The following is a 19,299-nucleotide window of genomic DNA, read 5'->3' on the forward strand; positions in this document are numbered from 1 at the left end:
ATGCTGTCTTTGCTCGTTTCAAGACACGTGACTTCGTGAAAATTAAAGATGTGCTCAATTCTCTTCATCCTGTCCAGAGGGGTGAGATTCATCAACTAATGCAGAAATTTAATCACAAGATGGAAATTTGATGCTTATGCATTCATTCACTTTAGAAGCACAAGGGTAACTGGTGCTATCTAATGTCAAAGGCAACCAGCATTTCAAAAAGAAACTTTATATTTGCATGTTTCCTAATCAGACAACTGGCTGAGCAGTCGATCCTTGGTTTTAAATCCTACTTCTATTTTTGTGTTTTTCCTCACTTGTTGAACTTTTCATTATACAGCTATACATTTCTTTCAAAAATCAATATAACTTTATCTAAGTCTTCAAAGCCCAGTCTGTTGCAAAATAGGTAAACTGATAAGACTGACTATTTTAACTAGCATAATGTTTTAAATTCACCAACTGGTCATAAAATGCATGTTAAGTATTTTACACTATTTTATGTAAATTCTGTTAAATTAACTAATTCATTATCTACCCTCACCCCCATCCTGTTCTTTTCTGCTATCTTTTTATCAACAGTATGTGTGCACACAAATGCACATAAAAACTGCATTTCAATGCATTTGCATGCATTCATAATGGATAATAATAACAGCAGTCGTGTGAGCTTTTATCACACGGTATCCCAGCCAAAGCCAGGCTCTCCGCACATTGCAAACACAGAAATATCTAAACAATTACAACTATACATTTAAGAATATTTAATCTATACTTATGTTTGATAATCCAAAACCAAGAGTGTAGAATACCTAATGAAAACAATACTAAATTAATATATTTTTAAAGGAAAAATTGAGAAATCTGCATGCTGATAAAGTGATAGTTTGCATTTCTACAAATTAATCGTTTTCCTCATTGTGTATGAAATGCTACTCATCTCACACGAAATTTATTTAAATCTATTCCTTTATTATTTTTATTAATGCAGACTGGGATAGTATTATAATGTAAAGAATATTTTTGTGTAAATGTATGTAATGTTACTATTTTTGTATTTGATATTGTCTTGATCAAAGTAAACCTAGCCTCTAGTCTCAACATTTCATCTCTTGTTATTCTCTATTCATAGTCATTAAAATTTCTGAAAAAGATATACAGAAGAAAAATTTGGCAATTTTCTCAAAATCTACAATCCTTTATTTCAGCTGTTTATAGCAACCATCGTCTCACCTTGCCAATTTTCTGGTGATGATTCAGCTTGTGTGTATGCTTCCTCAGTTCTGCAAGAAAACAAATTAAGTACCTGCCTGGTTGATTACAGAGAGTTAATTAGTCTTGGAATGTAGGCTACTAACTAACTCATGTGCACAGACTCGCTCTGTAACTGAGTGCTCAACACTTCATTGCACCATGTTTCGCCTGGTTGGTCGCAAGCAGCAGGGTTCGAGGCCGGGGCTAAGTGTTGTTATGCTGTAGACAGCAGGTAGGGTCTAGAAGTGAGAGGAGAGGCAGGTGATGACGCAAGGGACGTGTCTAGGGTCTCAGTGCTCGAGTCAAGGCAGCTACGGTTGGTGAAGACAAGGATTCCATACGTGAAGAAACATTGTAAGGCCCTCCACGATGCGATGCACATTCGTGTGCTGAGATAAGAGGCGAATGTGTGTCGAGCATGTGTTGTGTGTAGTAATTATGGTAATTAGACACGCATCTTGGATTCCTAATATGGAATTGTAAACGGAAACCATAAAAGATTCCCCATATTTCCAATCTTGGAAGCTACTGCATTTTCTGAAACTTCTTTTACAAATCTCTCTTTTAATAATAATTTTTTTTGGACTCTAAACTTCCTCGAATCGATTCTTGGGGGACCTACGCTGGGGCTCGGATAGCAATTTAGTGTAAGTGTTTCACGTACACGTACATGGGGCTGCATGGAGAGTCTAACTACCCCGAGGGCAACGGCTGGATTACAACACCTGGCCATTCCCAGGTTAGGGTTGGTATACGCTCTGTCTGGTATTGAATTTTACCCCTTAGAAAGATAGTCCAGGTTACAGCGAGTCCTTGTATAAGCTGAATGTGGCTGCAATAATTAAGCCAGACCTGTTAGCTTTAATTACACAGTTTAATTGCACGCGCAATAGTTTCGCACGGGACGGTTGGTAGCATAACGTGTGGCGATTGTCATCAAGGCAGCCCAAGGTGCATCTTTGCTCCCATGCAGGGCTGATCGTCGGGGGTTTTCTCCGGGTTCTCAGGTTTCCTCCCCTATTTTAAGTTGTTTTCTATCGCACTAACAGAGTGACAGCGGGGTGTGAAAGTCAGGTTACTCTTCGTTAGTTAACCTTTTCATTGCTGCTTTTTCTCCTTGGATGCTGCTTTATAATGATTTCTTTGGACAGCTTCTGAGGAAACATATCTTTAGTACGCGTTTAGTATGATTTCAATGGATGCTTACTCCTGAACCCCACATAAATTTGGCTTTAAAAAAATCAGTACGGCTTATTAGACATTATATAGTGCGTTAAATTTTAACACTTAAAAGAAAATGGCTGAAATGTGCCTTAATTAGGATTTGTGTCTGTTTCGAGGTTTAATTGTTGTTTTGCTCATATTGGTGTGGTGTTGGATTTTAAAGACTTATCAAAGTTTAAGAAGATTTTATTGGTGTCTTCTTGTCAACCAGCTAAGAAGAGCGCTGGAAGGCGTCTTGCGATTGATGACTTGGACACAAAGAACTGCGTAAGATCCGTGTTTGAAAATTGCAGACAAAAGAATTACTACAAGTGTAAGTTAATGTCATTTATGCTTGATGGTGACAACGACACTGTAATCCACCTCGATAGTGCTTTCAAGAATATCACTGTCACAAAACTCATAAACGCGAGTCGTCACGCTTGCGTACCTCGGGACGTTGAGCGGGTAATGTGCGAGGGTCGAATACCTTGTGCAGACATAAAGCGGTGCACACACCTGACAGAGTCATTAGACGGCCTCAGGTTGACTGCAGCTGTGCTCAGTGAAGATGTCCGGTAAGTTGAAAATACAAATTCTTAGCCAAGGACGAGACATAGACATCATGGGCATGAAGACGAGCATTAATGTCTTTTCAGATGTATTTGGTGTTACTTTTGCATTCTATTAATTTACTGAAGTTCATTACTTCTTTTTTTTTTTTTTTCATTGCTGTGACAAAGCTTGGTTTTGGTTTTAGGGTTTTTTTTTTTTGTTTTTTTTGTTTTTTTTTTTTTTTTTTTTTTTTTTTGCTTTTTGAAATCTGCTTCATGGCCATTTATTTCTGAGTGAATCTCAAACGTTAACGGCGGTTTGGAGTTCTTGGTCGAGCTATGCAGGCTTACAGAAGTATTTAACCCTTTTGGTGACCAGCGGTGCCTAACTGTTGGTTGTAAATAAGCAGGAAAAAATTGTGTCAAGGAGCAAATTGGCTTCTTCGGGGTCTGTGATTTCGATTTGTGGTCTGTTGTTTCTCCTTCGCCACCACAGTTGAGTAGAGTGGTCTGCTGGCATTTGGGGTATGAGAGGAGGGTGGCATGTGTCGTAGGTGGGATAATGGTCTGTGGACGGGAGATGAGATGTTTGGCTGGTGTTTATGGTAGGGGGGAAAGGGAGGGGGACGAGATCTGGGGAGCATTGTTGCAGTTGATGACATGACACCTGTGTTCATCGTCCTCATGGCCAAGTAGTGACATTTGATGATGACCGCCAGCCCACTTTTTTTGTTTGTATGAATGGGACAGGAGTGTGGCGGGTGCTTTGTTGACAGGTGGAACATGATACTGGGAGGTGTGTGAATCGGGAGGGAGAGGGGAGTACGAGAAGGAGCTTTTGTTTAAGAGGTTACTAGGGTGGAGGAAAAAGGACTTGTCTGTTTTTTTGCCATCAGACGGAAGAGTTAATCTGTCTTGTCGGCGATTCTACTTTACGAGTTGAATTGTCTCCGTGTGTGGTTTTGAAGCGCCACAAGATCGTTCTCAAGTTTCTGAGTAACACTGGCGAGAGAGGAGCGCAATGCAGCAGTTACCTCATGGAGGCCTGCAGTGACTCGTTCAAACATTTGTAGAGGAACACAGCATGACACTTTCTCGCACAGTACAAATGAAACTTGTTATTCTTTGGTTGGAAAGACTATCCTCATGGCTTGTTGGATGGAGGAGGGAAGTTGTTTGATTGGTCTATGAAATCCCTGGGTGTTTGTGGCAGAAAAAGGGAAATCCCCGTCAGCATGACAAGAAGATATAGGCGTACATGTATTCGTTTACCAGGCTACAGGTTAAAGGGGGCGTGGATGGAGGGGAGAGACTGTGGCAGGTCGCACAAGCAGGGCGATGAGGGTGGGAGACCTGTGGTGCGTGTTCTCGGAACTGTTGTCGCGTAGCGGATGATACTAAATCTTGGGAGCGAGGTCATCTTGGGACGGATGGGTCTCTCTCACTATATTCCCTGAACATCTTTCCTGTTTGGGGTCTTTATTGTAGTCGCAGTTAGTGAGACCGTGTCATCCTTTGTGTTGGTGTCCGCTAGTGTGTGGACAATGGCACCACGAGGATGTTAAATGACAACAGTGCATGCTGTGTAGTAAACGTGGATTTTGTTGACTTTGTGTTCATGCCCTCACGTTTGTCCACTGTCGACTGTCGTAGTCCAGATGGAATAAAATCAGTACAGTTTCCAACTGGAGAGTTGGGAATTAAGTAGGGTATGGAATTGACCATAATTAGTCCATTGTGCTACCGTACCTTTTGTTGCGTTGATAGAGCATGAAGCGCCATGTTGCTAAGTAGTGTTTGACAGTTTAAAAAGTGTTTTGTATTGGGTGTGTGATTCTGTCTATATCTTTGCCTATACAGAGAATGTTTGTGACACACGAGACCTACTGCTCTGGCCCATAATTACTTATTTGCAGTGCACCTGTCGCCACACGATGGTCAAGCGGGGAACTTTTAGGTAAAGGTGGGACTTACCGCCTCTTGTAAGACCCTGTCCTTATCCTCCGTACGTCGGTGAGGAATTGATGTGCATCACGTGCGCACGTCACTCGCTTGATTTGTCCGATTACAAAGTTATGTATGCGTCACACATGTCTTCACTGTTGGTACACTTATTTCATGGAAAAATACTTCTGTTAGCACTGTCAAATGGGGTTTGACCAGCTGACACCATCGTAAGCAGAAAACTCAGACAAGGAGGTAGTTGTCTAGGTGGGATGTAGGAAAAGAGAAGTTCAGAGTAATGGTCAGGGCAGAAGCCAGAAAAGAAGCTAAAACAAGGTTACAGTTTGTATTGGATGCGAGAACGGATGAGTAGCCAGTGCAGAAAACGAAGAGGCGCGACAAGGCCCCGTTTCCTAATTAAAGCCTCCATAGTAAATGCAAAGGACTGTTGATTAATGTGTTTTATCTTCCACCCCTGCTTGTTTTCAAACAGGGTTATTTGAAATTTGGGGACAGGTCATGTAAATTTTCAATGTTCATATTTGATTGAGTTGCATTCCGTGATCTTCTGTCGATATGGGTACTATAATATCAGCATTCTGGATTTGTACAGAGTTGACAGGACGAGATTTAGGAGATGGAGTGTCATTTGCTGCCAGCCCAGCTGAGACAGCAGTCCAAGAAAACTCAAAGCAAGAACGAAGACGTTGTGAGATCATCAAAGAACTTATTGAAACAGAGAAGACATATCTGAATCATCTGGATATTATTCACAAAGTAGGTTTGATTGCAAACCAAAAATACAGATATGATATTTCCACCTTAATTCAGTCGAGTAATTAGGCACATTTTGTAGATGAAATGTTGACCTTCTGAATACATTTTACTCCAGTTTTTTACCGTTTGTGCATGTAATGCTTCCAATTTCATTTACAGTTGACATGCTTTTGAAAGTTACAATCAGTGGACTTTCTCTTGATGGCCACATTCTCTACCTCTCAACAACCTGCATACTAAGGGGGCAAATGCTTTTCTTCATCCTACAAGTAGAACAGAGTGTGGCAGGGGGCCAGGCATTCTCGTTCTTAAACTCTTTGAAAACTGACATCGTAGAACTGTCAGGTGTTAGGCTTCTACCTTAAAAAGAACAATTCTTGTTTTTCAATTTTGTATCTCATAGTTATAACTTCCCTTCTTCTGTGTGCGTTAAATTTATATAAGAATTAAAAATGTAATAGGTTTAAGCATTTTTTTTAAAACTGACCTCCTCCAAGGCCAGTTCTGTTTTCTAAAAAGTCCTAAGGAACGGCACATATTTCACAATTTATCTCCTTGTCCACTGTTTCAGTTTTTCTACTCCCCCCTGAAGGAAAAGGAGGACATCATTCCGAAAGATGCCCACTTAGTCTTGTTTAGAAATATTGAGCAAATCAGAGAAGTCAACCGCACCTTGCTGGAAGTGATGGAGCAAAGCACAGTGGGTCAGGCTTTCCGTCACCTGGGCCCATTCCTCAAATTGTATGCAACATACGCCAACAACCATATGCAAGCTCTTGATGTGCTACAGGTAGCTGCAATACACCAGAACATCACTTTGTTAACACTTGTAGCTTGATGTGCTGTGCATCTTCTGGTTATAAATACAAGATTCTTTGGATGCAAACTTAAAAGCTGGAATGTGGGTTTTTTTTAATAACTTAGGAAAATATTGGTCAAAATGTCTCGTAAATACTGTTTCATTGTGTGCAGTTGATTGTTTCAGGAATGGAGACAGAAAAAGCCAGAGTTTGCAGACTTCATTGCAACACAAGAATCACGACCTGAATTAATGATGCTGTCGATAGATGCACTGCTAATCATGCCTGTGCAACGAATTCCCAGGTGAATATTATCGTGCTACAGAATCCGAGTTTATTGCTCCTGCAAGTATTATTCATCGTCCCTTGACTTGTACCGGTTGTTGGGGGCGACACAGCAGCTAACAAGACCTGTCATTCGCGCCTTTCTTGGGTGACAATGGGCAGGACCTGCACAGGACGACCAGCTCACTTCTTCACCTACTGTACTTCCTGTTGTCACTGCAGCGTTCACTGCACTCAAAAGATTTTGTAAAAGGTATTTTCAAAGTCTAAGAAGTTGTGGTAGATGTCTCACTGATGCTGAAGGTGCTTCTCAGGATGTGACAGTGTTCCTACCTGGTCTGAAGCCAACCTGTTCCTCTGCTTACGTTTCCTCAGTGGAAGTGTTGAGGCGATTATTACTTCATTTGGTGGCTGATTAGGCTTATCCTTCTGTAATTCTGGAACTGTTTGCTCTCTCTCTCGCTCTCTCTCGCTCTCTCTTCCTTGAAGTATGACTAGTGACTGCAAGGTCTGTTAATATACATTTCCTGTATTCTTTTATACTAAAATGATTTTGTCTTTTATAAGTATTCTGTCACTCTCATTTTTTCAAATACGTAGATACAGACTTCTTCTCGAGGACCTTCTGGAACATACTCACAAAAAAGACCCTGACTATCTACAACTGAAAGGTACAATTAAACAGCTGTTGTCTAAATATTTCTTTTACTTTGACAATTATGGTTATTCCTTTTATAGCCGTGTGAATCTTTTTTATTATTTAAGTCTCTTTAACTACTGGTATATTTGAAAATGTTATTGAATTCTTACATGGACGTTAACCAGCTGTATGATATAGTCTGTCTTATACTTGCTCTTCCACTGGGTCTTTTACGTAATGCATTTGGAGTATTTGTCACATCATATTGTCCGCTATTCTGTTTACAGTCAGAAACATTGGTTGCGTGGCAACTGTAGTTGAGAGCTGGAGCCAACCAGTCAGAATCATAAATATTTTTAAAAGCTTCAGCCAGCTTGCTTAAACGCATTTCATGATGTATATTGCTGGATTATAAATTTTACTTGTGTATTATTTGTGTATCAGTTGCTGTTACTAGTAGTGTGAATTAAAAGAAGTAAATAAAATCAAACTGCAAGGATTAATCTATTTTTGTTCAGAGGCCACACAACAGATTGGAAAAATTACCATGCACATCAACGAAGACATTCGAAAGCATGAGAACTTTCAAAAAATGTTGGCCATACAGAAATGTTTTGACAGCTCTGCTCCTCAGATACTGAAGCCTGGACGCTTGTTTCTGAAAGAAGGGCCACTGAAAAAGGTGATTTTTTTTTTTTAATGAGTAAATAGACATGTAATGACTTGTTTGTCATCTTACTTTGCATAGCAGCTGCTTCTGGTCCTTTGCCATCAATCAGGAATTTTATCTGCTAGTACCAAATTACAGCAACCAAAATGCAATAGTTATTTTTCCTTATTTTTGAGATGTCCTCTCATATAGAGAGTTCTGTCCCTTGGCCTAGCAGGTTGAGGGGATCGGCTCTCCTTGATGTTGTTCCTGTTTTATGGTCGTGCTTCGATTTGGATAAAAGCTTTGTTTACATGTGCTTCTGCTGCGTTTTCGTCCTCTTCTTGTTTGCAAAAGGACTGACTATAATGTTATTTTGAAGTGCAAGCTGTTTGGATCTATATTGTCTGGATTCCACTCCGCCTGCTTCACTTCCTTCGGCAGCGAGCTTGAGCTACATTGAGTAACTGAAGTGATGATCATCCTCTTGCAGTTTCATATGATTGACATTTCTTCATATTCTCAAGATTATTCAATATTTTCCAAGTATATTCTCCTGATGTCACTAACCTAAGTGTCTGGAGTCGCTACCTTATTGAGATCTACAGTTATCGCCCTTTACTGCCTGAACGCAGCGAGTCCTCGCGTTGTTCTTCTACATCTTTGTTACTTTTTGTTTTACATCTTTGTTAGTTTTTGTTCTGTATCTTTGTTACTTTTTGTTCTACATCTGTTTACTTTTTGTTCTGTATCTTTGTTACTTTTTGTTCTACATCTGTTTACTTTTTGTTCTACATCTGTGTTACTTTTTGTTATTTTTCTGCATATTTGTTTCTATTTTGTGATCTTGTTTAGCGCAATTAGTCTGCCTTTGGTTGATATATTGCGCTTTAATAAATTCCACATTATTATTCCCACGACTGGTTGACAGCTCGTGTTCAGTATTAATTGGGTCCACAATGTTTTGAGTGAGGGAGAAGGAGAAGGGTACATTTTGTGCTTTTGCCAAATGGCTCAGTATGGATTTGATCAAAATCAAACACACAAACATAGTTACACAAATTTTTATATTTCAGTGCGATACATTTTTCACATACATTTACACACACAATGACATTTGTTCAAGTGTATTTACGGCAGGCTGTGAAGTAAGGAGCAACTATAGTCTCTAGTATCTAATGCTTTTATTAAGTAAATATGGATACAGAAGAAAGATAATAACAACAGCTATCTGTGATAGAATCATACTTTATGACTTTAAGCAATTTGATTTCTTGCATCTAAACCGACTGCTGTAATTTCAGGCTTCCCGCAAAGGAGGAAATTACCACGAAAGAATGTTTTACCTTTTCAATGACATGTTGTTATATGGAAAGCCAAGACTGCTGGATAGTGGTGGCAAAAGCTACATCTGTTGTTGTGTCCTTCCAATTAAACATTGTTGCCTTGAGAATTGTGGATGTGTGTTCAAGGTAAGTTAAGAAATTTGTGTGTGTTGATGAGCTATCAAATATTCACAAAAAGATTCATTCTAAACAAAACAAAAAATAATGAGCTGCAAAAAAACCCACATTATTATGTGGTGTTTATAAGCTGTATAAGTGTTGTTGTGCAGATACGCACAAGCTTTATGTGGTGTTCTATGTTTGCTCTTACAATGTCATTTTTTTTTGGCTGGGAAAATGTGTTGCAACTTAACCCTAACCCTAGCTTCAAGAGAGTATTTAAAGCGACTTTCCTTTTTTGTCAGTTATATGTTACAATATTCCTGTATCTAAACTTGTAAATATTGCAGTGAGGTTATCATACTAACATTTACTTATATATTATACATACAAATGCCTCCATGTGCTGGTGTTTTAATTTGTACAGATTACCTGTAAGGAAGAAAGATTGGTGCTATTTTCAGACGAAATTGGTGTGGCACAGTCTTGGATTGATGCCATGGAAATGGCCATCCGGTGGGTGGTGCTAGTATTGATAATATTAATGGTTGATTGCACCAGACAGACATTGATAAAATAATTCACTCATGGACTGCTACCCTTTATATATACAGCTATATATATATATAGAGAGAGAGAGAGCTCCTCTCACTGGCTCCTCTCACTGGCTACCCATCCATTCTCGCAATCAGTCAAAGCTGTTTGTGCTGTGGTTTTTTGTGTGTGTGTGTGTGCAGGCTTCACTGTCAATAGTTTTGATTATAGTTTAGTGATTAGACTTCTCATCTTCCTCTGCAGATAGATGACACTCCACATCCTTACTGTTTGTTCCCTGATTCCGCTTTGTGTCTTCTACTATGTTTGTATGTTGTTTCTTGTCATCATGGTTGTTTCTCCTTCCCTCGTTTATATGCTGTCTATGAATCCTATTTGTCACAAGCACTATACGAGCATGCTCCTTCGTGATTTTTTGTTTTAAAAGAGCATCTGGTCGCCTTTGAAATATTAGGGGAGGGGGTTTCATTTCAAGGATTTTTTTACCTTCACTTTCTATTATTTTTTTATTTTATTTACTGATATTTAATGTTTTCTTAACCTATCGGTTCTAACTTCAAGTTTTTTTAAACTGTCAAGGCATATGTTTTATCACTTTCTGATTCTTGCGTGTGTTCCCATAATCCTGTGCATTAGGCATATGCAACACCTTAGAATGTTATCACCAAATTGTTCATTAGATCATTAAAGGCTCTGGCTTTGAAGTCTCATTTATAATTCAAAAGCATTCTGTCTAGATGTAACATTTACTAATGAAGAAAAGGAAAGATAGACAACATAAGAAATATTGCTGAAACTATTCATGCTTGTACCACTGGCTTACAGTAGCTTGCTTCAGTTCACTAAGGTAAACCTGAAAAGCTAAGTACTTTGAAAACCCTAAAGTTAAGGGAGAATTTTCAGAAATCAGAGCAATACTAACTAAAGTGCATTCAAAAGGAATTCCGTTCAGAGTACATGGTGATTGAAGAGCACAGAGATCTATGGGTTTTTGTTTCTGTTGTTGTTAAAAAATGTTCTGCTCTGTAACCTATAAAGAAACATCAGCTATGAATTAAGAAGGCATTATAATATATGCAAATTTTAAAAGAAACGATTAACATTGGAGAAAATAAACATTTCTCAACAGAAAAGCCAAAAGTGACTCCCTGACATTAAGAAAACCCAGCAGTCGCAGGATACCTCTACGGGGACGTTTATTACGCACACATCAAAAGAGTTGGGATCTGGAGGTTTAGTGTTTTTATTTATTTCATTTTGTACAATTTAAGTTGTGTCTACATATGTGCTAAAGATCTTCCATTACAACTTTTTACAAAGTTTTCAGTCATCTTGACTTCCTATATTTGTCCCTGTTTCCAAAGTGTACAAAATGTTTAACTTTTGACAACTTTAAATATTACCATCACAATAAATAATGATATTTTCTGTTCCTTTCTATTCCTGCCAATTGTTTGTTGGGGTTTTTTTAATAATTGCTTTGACACATTGCATGAAACTAGATGACATCTGAAAACAATTGGATGCCGGGTGAGCAAGACGAGAGCGACAACTACTGTTCACCAGACTGCTACTGCTTGCATTTTATTCAAGCTCGTCTCCAAAACATTTACAGAAGTTTGAGGAATCGGTAATATAAAACTCAAACGTTCAAGTCAGCAGTGGACACTGCAGTTTGACCAGCAGTAGAAGGATAGAAAAACTCCAGTTTAAGCATTAACACTTCAAATCACTGTGGTGATCTCACATCAACTTACTTCCATCTGGCAATGATAATCTTTATTATGCAGCTACCCTGCTGAAAATAATTAGTTTGAACATAATTTTCATAGTTATAGTGAACATTTTAATAGCATTTTTCCAGTGATTCACTCGGAGCACTTTACAAAAGTGATACTCAGACCAAGATCCATGCAAATGGAATCACTGACAACCATGCACCCATATTCGCATGTAACAGATATGCTCACTTCTACAACAGACACACCTAGAAGGTAAATACAGACACACGTTATGCCACTCATGGTCAGCAGCAGCAAAGCCTCTGTTCTTAAAAAATGTGTCTTAAGTTGGGACTTCATGGTGTAAAAGAATCAGAGTGACAAAGGAGAATGGGTAATCTGTTCGTGGTTAATGGAGCTTGATAGGAGAAAGACCTTTGTCCATACGTCTTTGTTTAAATGAGTGGGATTGGAAGATGCTAAAAGTATTAATTGTTTTGTCCTAAAGTACGAAATGTTCTTTTATATGAATTATGACAAGATGCTATAAACTGATGATTGCACTTAAGTTTCCCACATTGAAAAAATCTTAGACAAATCATATTTTAGCTATCCTTAAAAATGAAAAGGCCAGTGTACGTAATTACTTAATTTTTTATTTATTAATTATGCTGTTTGTTCTTTATCCATCCACTGAACTTAATTTATAAAATTTTAACATAATAATAATGTGCTGGTGGTGTTTTAAATCCTACTTCTATTTTTATTCTTCTATTATTTTCTCACTTTCTTGTTGAACTCTTCATTATGCAGCTACACATTTCTTTCAACAATCAATATAATTTTACCTACGTTTTCAAAGCCCAGTTTGTTGCAAAATAAACTGATAAGACTGCCTCATTTCAGGAAAAAACTAGCATATGTTTTAAATTCACCAACTGGTCATAAAATGCATGTTAAGTATTTTACACTATTTTATGTAAATCCTGCTAAATTTACTGTTCTTTTCTGCTACCTTTTTATCCACAGTATGCGTGCACACAAAAACTGCATTGCAATGCATTCATAATGGATGTAAATAATAACCCTAACCCTAACCCTGCACATTACAAACACAAAAACAAATGCAAATATCTGAACAATAATTACAACTATTTATTTAAGAATATTTAATCCATATTTATGTATAATGCAGAAACAAGAATGTAGAATATCTAATTAAAAAATTGATATAATTTAAAGGAAAAAATAGAAATTGAAAATCTCTATATTGATAAAGTGTCAGCTGGTATAGCTTGCATTTCTACTAACTAATTTTTTTTTGCTTGTTGTATATGAAATCCTACTCATCCCACACAAAATTTATTAAAATGTATTCCTGTATTGTTGTTACTTCTGTATACTGTGATTTTATTATAATGTAAAGAATACTTTTGTGTAAATGTCTGCAATGTTGCTATTTTTTGTCTTTGATATTGTCTTGATTAAAGTAAACCATTAAAGTACCCCTAGTTTTGACATTTATCTCTTGTTATTCTTTATTCATAGTCAAAAAGTCTGAAAAAAAAATCAAAATTGAAAATTTACCAATTTTACTCAATTCTATAATCTCTTTTTTACAGCTATTAATAGCAACGATCATCCCACCTTAGGCCAATTTTCTAGTGATGAATCAGAGTTTATGCGTGCTTCTTCAGTTCTGTTACCGTCAGGGGTATCAGCCTTCTGCATCCCGTCTACTCTGGTAGGCGTGACAATCTGTCTATAATGCGGTGTTTTTCGTTTGTCTTTTTTTAAATTTTTGCCAGGAGTATTTACGAGTACTGTTTGAAAGATATAAGATGAGTTTCTCCCCACAAAAGCAGAGTAGGACATACTGCAAAAGAATACCTCACAATATACTGTTTGCCTCTACCCTCTACCTCTACTGTCGTGCTATCGTTTCACTTTTTTTCTAGTTCTAGTCTTTTCAGTTTCTGTCAGCTTTTTCATTCTGTCCTGGGACGATGATTCTTGCATTGTTTTTCTGACTAAAGTTTTTGTTTTTCTAACTGACGTCTAAAATCTTTCAGTTGCTTGTGAGTGTATCTTATGAGGGCTTTTCCTGACAATCCCAACTTTTCTCCGTCTTGTTTAAAATATTTTATGAGCTCACCCATAAACTCTACGTTTAAGTTGTGTATGACGCAGTGTGTGCAACAAAATGCAAATTCTAATGAGCACTGTTAACACAGCTTAAGTGAAATATTTCAAATACAAATACTAAAGCAAAAAAGTATCAAAACGAAAATTCCAGGATTCCACCAAGATTAATTAGAGTTAATTAAAAAATAATAATAAAATAAATAGCACATTTGTATAGCGCCTTTTTCCAGCATCAGCCAGACTCAAGGCACTTTACATATTTACATGCAAGCACATCATATTAATTTATAAATATGATAATTAATACATTGACGCTGCTTGGTACGTAGTGTAGCATCATTCAAAACTGCACTGTGCCTAAACGAATGGGAGGAAACTTCTGGAAGCTTTGAATTGTTCTAGTATTGATTACTTCCCTTCAACAGCTAAACAACGTCAACCAATCAGAAATTTTGTTATGTTTGAAAGTAGGCAAAGATTCATTTGATCATGTCACGGACCTGTGTATTGGATACAGTCATGATCAAGTGCGATGTTGGAGCCTCATGCAGGTTTCTCAATTCGACAAGGATTTGTACTCATACAACCAAAGATGACAAGAAGTGAGTAAAATTTAAAGACTAATGTATACTTTAATAAAATATATGTTTGTTTGGCATTGTATGTTTGTATATAATGAGTAAATATTTCTTGTTCATTTCTATGTTTGACCTACTTGCGCTCCTCCATTTTTTACTACCGCCAATTCTAGCCATCTGGACAAATATCGTCTGATTCTAGAAAAGAACACGGTCATGGTTTCCTCTCTCTCTCTCTGGTCAATGTCGCTCGCTTTGGGCCCATGAGCCACTAAAGTGTTAAATAGTTTGAAAAACACGGGAGGCAGGGACTGGTACGTGACATGGTACCAATAAAGCGATACTGATTGTCGTCTTAGTCCCCTTTGTATCTCCCTGCTTCTTGGTGGGAGTGATGCTGTTGGTGGTCTTAGCAATGTAACCAAAAGTAGGAGAGACGTTTCTGCAAGAAGAACAATATAAAACATGTTTAAGTGGTGGGGTGGGGCATGTTTGATGTGGCCAACCAACCCAAAAGAAAGGAAAATATGTATATATAAAGATAAGGACAACAAAGACACATAAACGAGCAGAATAAACAAAACAAAATAATGGGCACCCGCGCAGCAACACCACACAGACGCGCAGCCACACGCCGAGTGATACAATAACAAACAAAGCAACCTCCTTGCTTACCGCCTCGCACAACACGCCGTGACAAGAACACTCACAGACACAACTAAAGAAACTGCCAATCACTTAGTCCAGCGGTTCTCAACCTGTGGGGCGCGACCCCCTGGGGGGTCGCGACGTGCCTACAAGGGGGTCGCGATGGTGGTCATTTTTTAAAAGTTTCTTATACCGGTATTAGTGAAATTAGCTTAGATTGTGTAACCGAGTGGTAGGGGCGATCAAACTCCAAATCTCTTCTCCCTATTCAAGTACACTGTCTCGGCATGCAGTGACTTCTCACTTCCAAAACTCAAAACACAATCCCCCTCTCAACAATTAAGCCTCCAATCTCCCTCCTCGCCTTTTGCCCTCTCTCTCCCCCAATCTCTCATCGCTGACTCCCCTCTCCCTCTCCAGTCACACCTCTTTTTTTAAAAAAAAAAAAAATCTAAACTGCACGCATTCAGGAAACGTCCATCATTCATACCCTTTCGCCCTCGCACGTGCTCAATCCTAGTACTCTAGGTCCCTGACAGAAGGCCATGACCACACAGTGCGGGGTGGGGGCTTAAGAACGTCCGATGGCTGCTGCTAATGGCATATTTATCGGACATATTTGAGAAGCTGAACGTTGTGAATACTTCTCTGCAAGGGAAGGACACCACCATGTTACAAACAACTGACAAGATGAATGCTTTCGTCCGAAAAATTTCGTTGTGGACGCAAAAGATACGCCAGGAAAATATTTTTGATATGTTTCCGTGCTTGTGTAAGTGCAAGGCTGACAACTTGAATCTTGACAGGGATGGGCAAGCTACTTTTAATTTGTAGCCGGCTAGGCTACAGCTACTTTTTTTCAAAACGTAGCCAGCTACACTACAGCTACAATTTTCCAAAACGTAGCCAGCTACTTTGGGTTACTTTTAAAATGTAGCCAGCTTCTTTTGGCTACTTTTGGCTACTTTTAAAAGCGTGATGTTTTAAAAAGTTAGCTGTAGTCAGCTGGCTGTAGCAACATACACAAACATCAAACATACACACAAAACCCTATTACTTGCTAACACAAGAACTGGTTTTTATATACATTGACCTTTATTCTGATCTGAGACCACCAAAAACTCCATATTAACAACAAAATGCAAAGGTATAAAACAAACTTTTGACTTAGAGCTGATAATTTTGTGAATACTGTTAAAACAAATCTACATGCTTTCAGTCCTCCATGGAATTGAACTTGACCAGAACTTTGGCCTCGAAGTTGCTGTCTGTCCCCCTAGTGCGCAGCTTTGTCATGATAAATCCTGCCAGACTGAACAATCTCTCAACCGCAGCACTGCTTGGCAAGACGGTGTTGGTGCGCAAATAGAGTTGTTTGATCGTGGGCTATTTGTCCAGTTCATTGACATTCTGCGACAATCCAGACATCAGGAAGGTAGTTGTCTCAGGGGTGCCGGTAACTTCTTCATAAATGATGAAGTCTGCCTGTTCAGCTGAGCACTTGCTTGGGGATTGGACTGGCGTGTCCATCAATGCTGCCTCTGCAGTCAAGAGGGATCTGCATTTCTCACGCAGGGTTTGGTCCCCAGTCCACATCAACTTGCACCTGAAACAATAATATGCACAATAATTAATGCTTAGTTTAATTTGGTTAAAAAAAAAATTTTCTTATTGTTGTTTTTTAATTAATTTTATAAAATGTACTGGTTTTTATGTACTTATTTTGATTTGTAGGCAAGTGTCAAAAGACCAGTGACAGTGAATATTATGTTTTGTTTTTTTAATCAACACCCCTTCCCCCCACCTCCCGTCAAAAGTTTATTTTTTAATTTATTTACGGATATTTGTATAGCGCTTATTCTCGTGTAATCTGAGCTCTAAGCGCTTCACATTCTTCTCATTCTCAAAAGAACAGTGACAGAGAGTAGTTTATAAATGAAGAAAAAATACACTGAAATAACGAAAACTCTCCCTCACCTTGGGTTCGACACAGTTGCAAGCAGGGTGTCTTGGTCCTTATAGGCATCAGCAAATCTGGTCTCCAACCCATTCAGGACAGCAGTAGCTAGGGGACCACAGATTTCTAGCTTGGACTTCTGTTGCTCGATGCGGATCTTGAGGGTGTTGAGCTGAGGCAGGAGGTGTCCCAAGCCCACGCACTTCTCGCCCTGCAAGTAGTCGAGGCACATGAAATTTGAGTTCTGTGACCAAGAACAAAAGATATTAATTGTGGATACATCACCCTACTTAAAATAAAACTAGTAAAACAAACAAAAAAGGAAGAAAAAAAAAATAGTAAAACTTACCTCCAACATTTGGTTCGCCGTTTTCCTGCTCATTAACTGCGTTTCCTGACCAGTGAGTCTGGACACGAACTTTGAAAACTTCTCGTTCTCCAGCATGAAGAAGGACAGGTTGCATTCCAACAGGTAATCAAGGACGGCAGAATTGACGTCTGCTTTGCTGACGGTACTCTTGTCTTCCACTTTGAAGAGCTTCGAGACAGAGGGTTGGTCGTCGTCTTCCCTTTTCCGCTTTCGTGACGTTTCCAAGTCTTGAGTCCACTGCCTGGCAAGCAGTGGATGTTTCCTCTAAAATAAACACATGAAAATGAAACAAAATTTTAGAAGTCCATTCACAATCACAGCAAGTTTCTACCAAGCTAATTGTCATATTAAATTACTAGCATTAAATATAAAATCCTTCAAGCCACCATACTGTTCAAACGTCCTCCATGCTCTTTTCATACAAACAAACCAAAACACACACACACACACACACTTTATGACAAAGACTAAATAGATAGCACAGAAACGGTATAGACAGCAGTTTGATCAGTCGTCGCCCCTGCGGTAATCACGTTGATGCAACCCCTTACCTTTCCACAATCTTTACAACATGTACACTCCTCTATTCCAAAAGCAGACAAGCAAGAACATGAAGAATGAAGATCGATGAAAATCTCAAGGAACTTACCTGCAAGTGCGTTCTCAAATTAAACGCCGAGGTCTTGTTCGTTGAGTACTTCGTGCTGCCGCACCCATTCTTGCATTTGAAACTATATCCACATTTTGTTGCTTCACAAAATGTAAAGAATTTCAAGTAAGGCTCGAAATTGATGGGTACGTCCATCTTCTTTTTTCAAATCGCTCCCGCCACATGGACGACACAGTACTTGCGGTTACTGAGCGTGCGAGACACGTGGTGTCTGGCTGTCAACACACCGAGCAGTGAGAACAGTGGCTGTCGTCGTCTTGCTGATACGCTGTCGACGAATGGTCGTGAAAGTAGCCAACATGTAGCCAAGCTACGGCTACTTTCTAAAATGTAGCTACGGCTACAAGCTACTTTTTTTAATTTGTAGCCGGCTAAGCTACAAGCTACAAAATTTGTAGCCAGCTACAGTAGCTGTAGCTAGGCTACAGCTACTCCCCATCCCTGAATCTTGATCAGGTGAAGAATGTAATTATTGCCCATCTAAACGGACTGCAAGAAAGGTTTCAGCATTATTTCGCTGAAATTGATGTGACTAAATACGATTGGATTCGTAATCCATTTCTGGCTGATCCTAGCACAAGCGGGTTGTCCACGCAAGAAGAAGAGCAGCTCATCGACCTTTCGAGTGACCAATCCCTGAAAATGGTCTTCCAAACAACACCAGTGCCAACATTCTGGATTAGCGTCAACGGTGAATATCCTCTCCTTTCTGAGAAAGCAATGAAAGTTCTGCTGCCATTTTCAACTTTGTATATGTGTGAGCAAGGATTTTCAGCATTGGCAGCACTGAAGACTAAATACAGAAATCGTGTGGACGCAGAGGCTGTGCTGCGAATAGTAGTGGGTACGAACATCGCACACAGGTTCGCTTCTCTATGCAACAGCAAGCAGGCTCAACCTTCTCATTAATCAAAGTCAGTGTCCAATAAAATAATATTTATTAGCACCGCAGAATTTGCTTTAGTAAAATTTCATTAACAGTTATACTTCTTGCAGATACGAACTTTGTTCTTCCGTTGTTGAATTGCATTGATTTCCTCGACGCGGCGTTCGAGGTTAGCTAAGGCTCCCCCTCCCCCCCCCCCCCGCTCCTCCACCGACCTAGCTGGCTAAGGG

General features: G+C 38.9%; 1 protein-coding gene across 2 annotated transcripts; it reads left to right on the forward strand.

The window, feature by feature from the left end:
• The first annotated feature begins 2,719 nt into the window (after positions 1 to 2,719).
• On the forward strand, positions 2,720 to 13,338 carry LOC112560000 (rho guanine nucleotide exchange factor 39-like). Of its 2 annotated transcripts, XM_025231537.1 has the most exons (10): positions 2,733 to 3,023; positions 5,557 to 5,720; positions 6,292 to 6,510; positions 6,706 to 6,824; positions 7,406 to 7,476; positions 7,964 to 8,127; positions 9,399 to 9,566; positions 9,967 to 10,055; positions 11,224 to 11,326; positions 11,597 to 13,338. In XM_025231537.1, exons 1-10 carry the CDS (start codon positions 3,017 to 3,019, stop codon positions 11,726 to 11,728), a joined length of 1,236 nt encoding a protein of 411 aa, XP_025087322.1. In that variant the 5' UTR covers positions 2,733 to 3,016; the 3' UTR covers positions 11,729 to 13,338. The 2 variants fall into 2 exon arrangements, 1 of the variants encoding a protein (XP_025087322.1); XR_003098457.1 differs by lacking the exon at positions 9,967 to 10,055 and having other exon boundaries at positions 2,720 to 3,023; positions 11,597 to 11,738.
• Positions 13,339 to 19,299: the final 5,961 nt, after the last annotated feature.

The sequence above is a fragment of the Pomacea canaliculata genome, linkage group LG3, assembly GCF_003073045.1.
Source record: "Pomacea canaliculata isolate SZHN2017 linkage group LG3, ASM307304v1, whole genome shotgun sequence".
NCBI lineage: Eukaryota > Metazoa > Mollusca > Gastropoda > Architaenioglossa > Ampullariidae > Pomacea > Pomacea canaliculata.

Coding starts and splice junctions, on each gene's coding strand:
- LOC112560000 (XM_025231537.1), top strand. Junction 5,721..6,291: donor ATCTGGATATTATTCACAAA/GTAGGTTTGATT, acceptor CCACTGTTTCAG/TTTTTCTACTCCCCCCTGAA. Junction 9,567..9,966: donor ATTGTGGATGTGTGTTCAAG/GTAAGTTAAGAA, acceptor TAATTTGTACAG/ATTACCTGTAAGGAAGAAAG.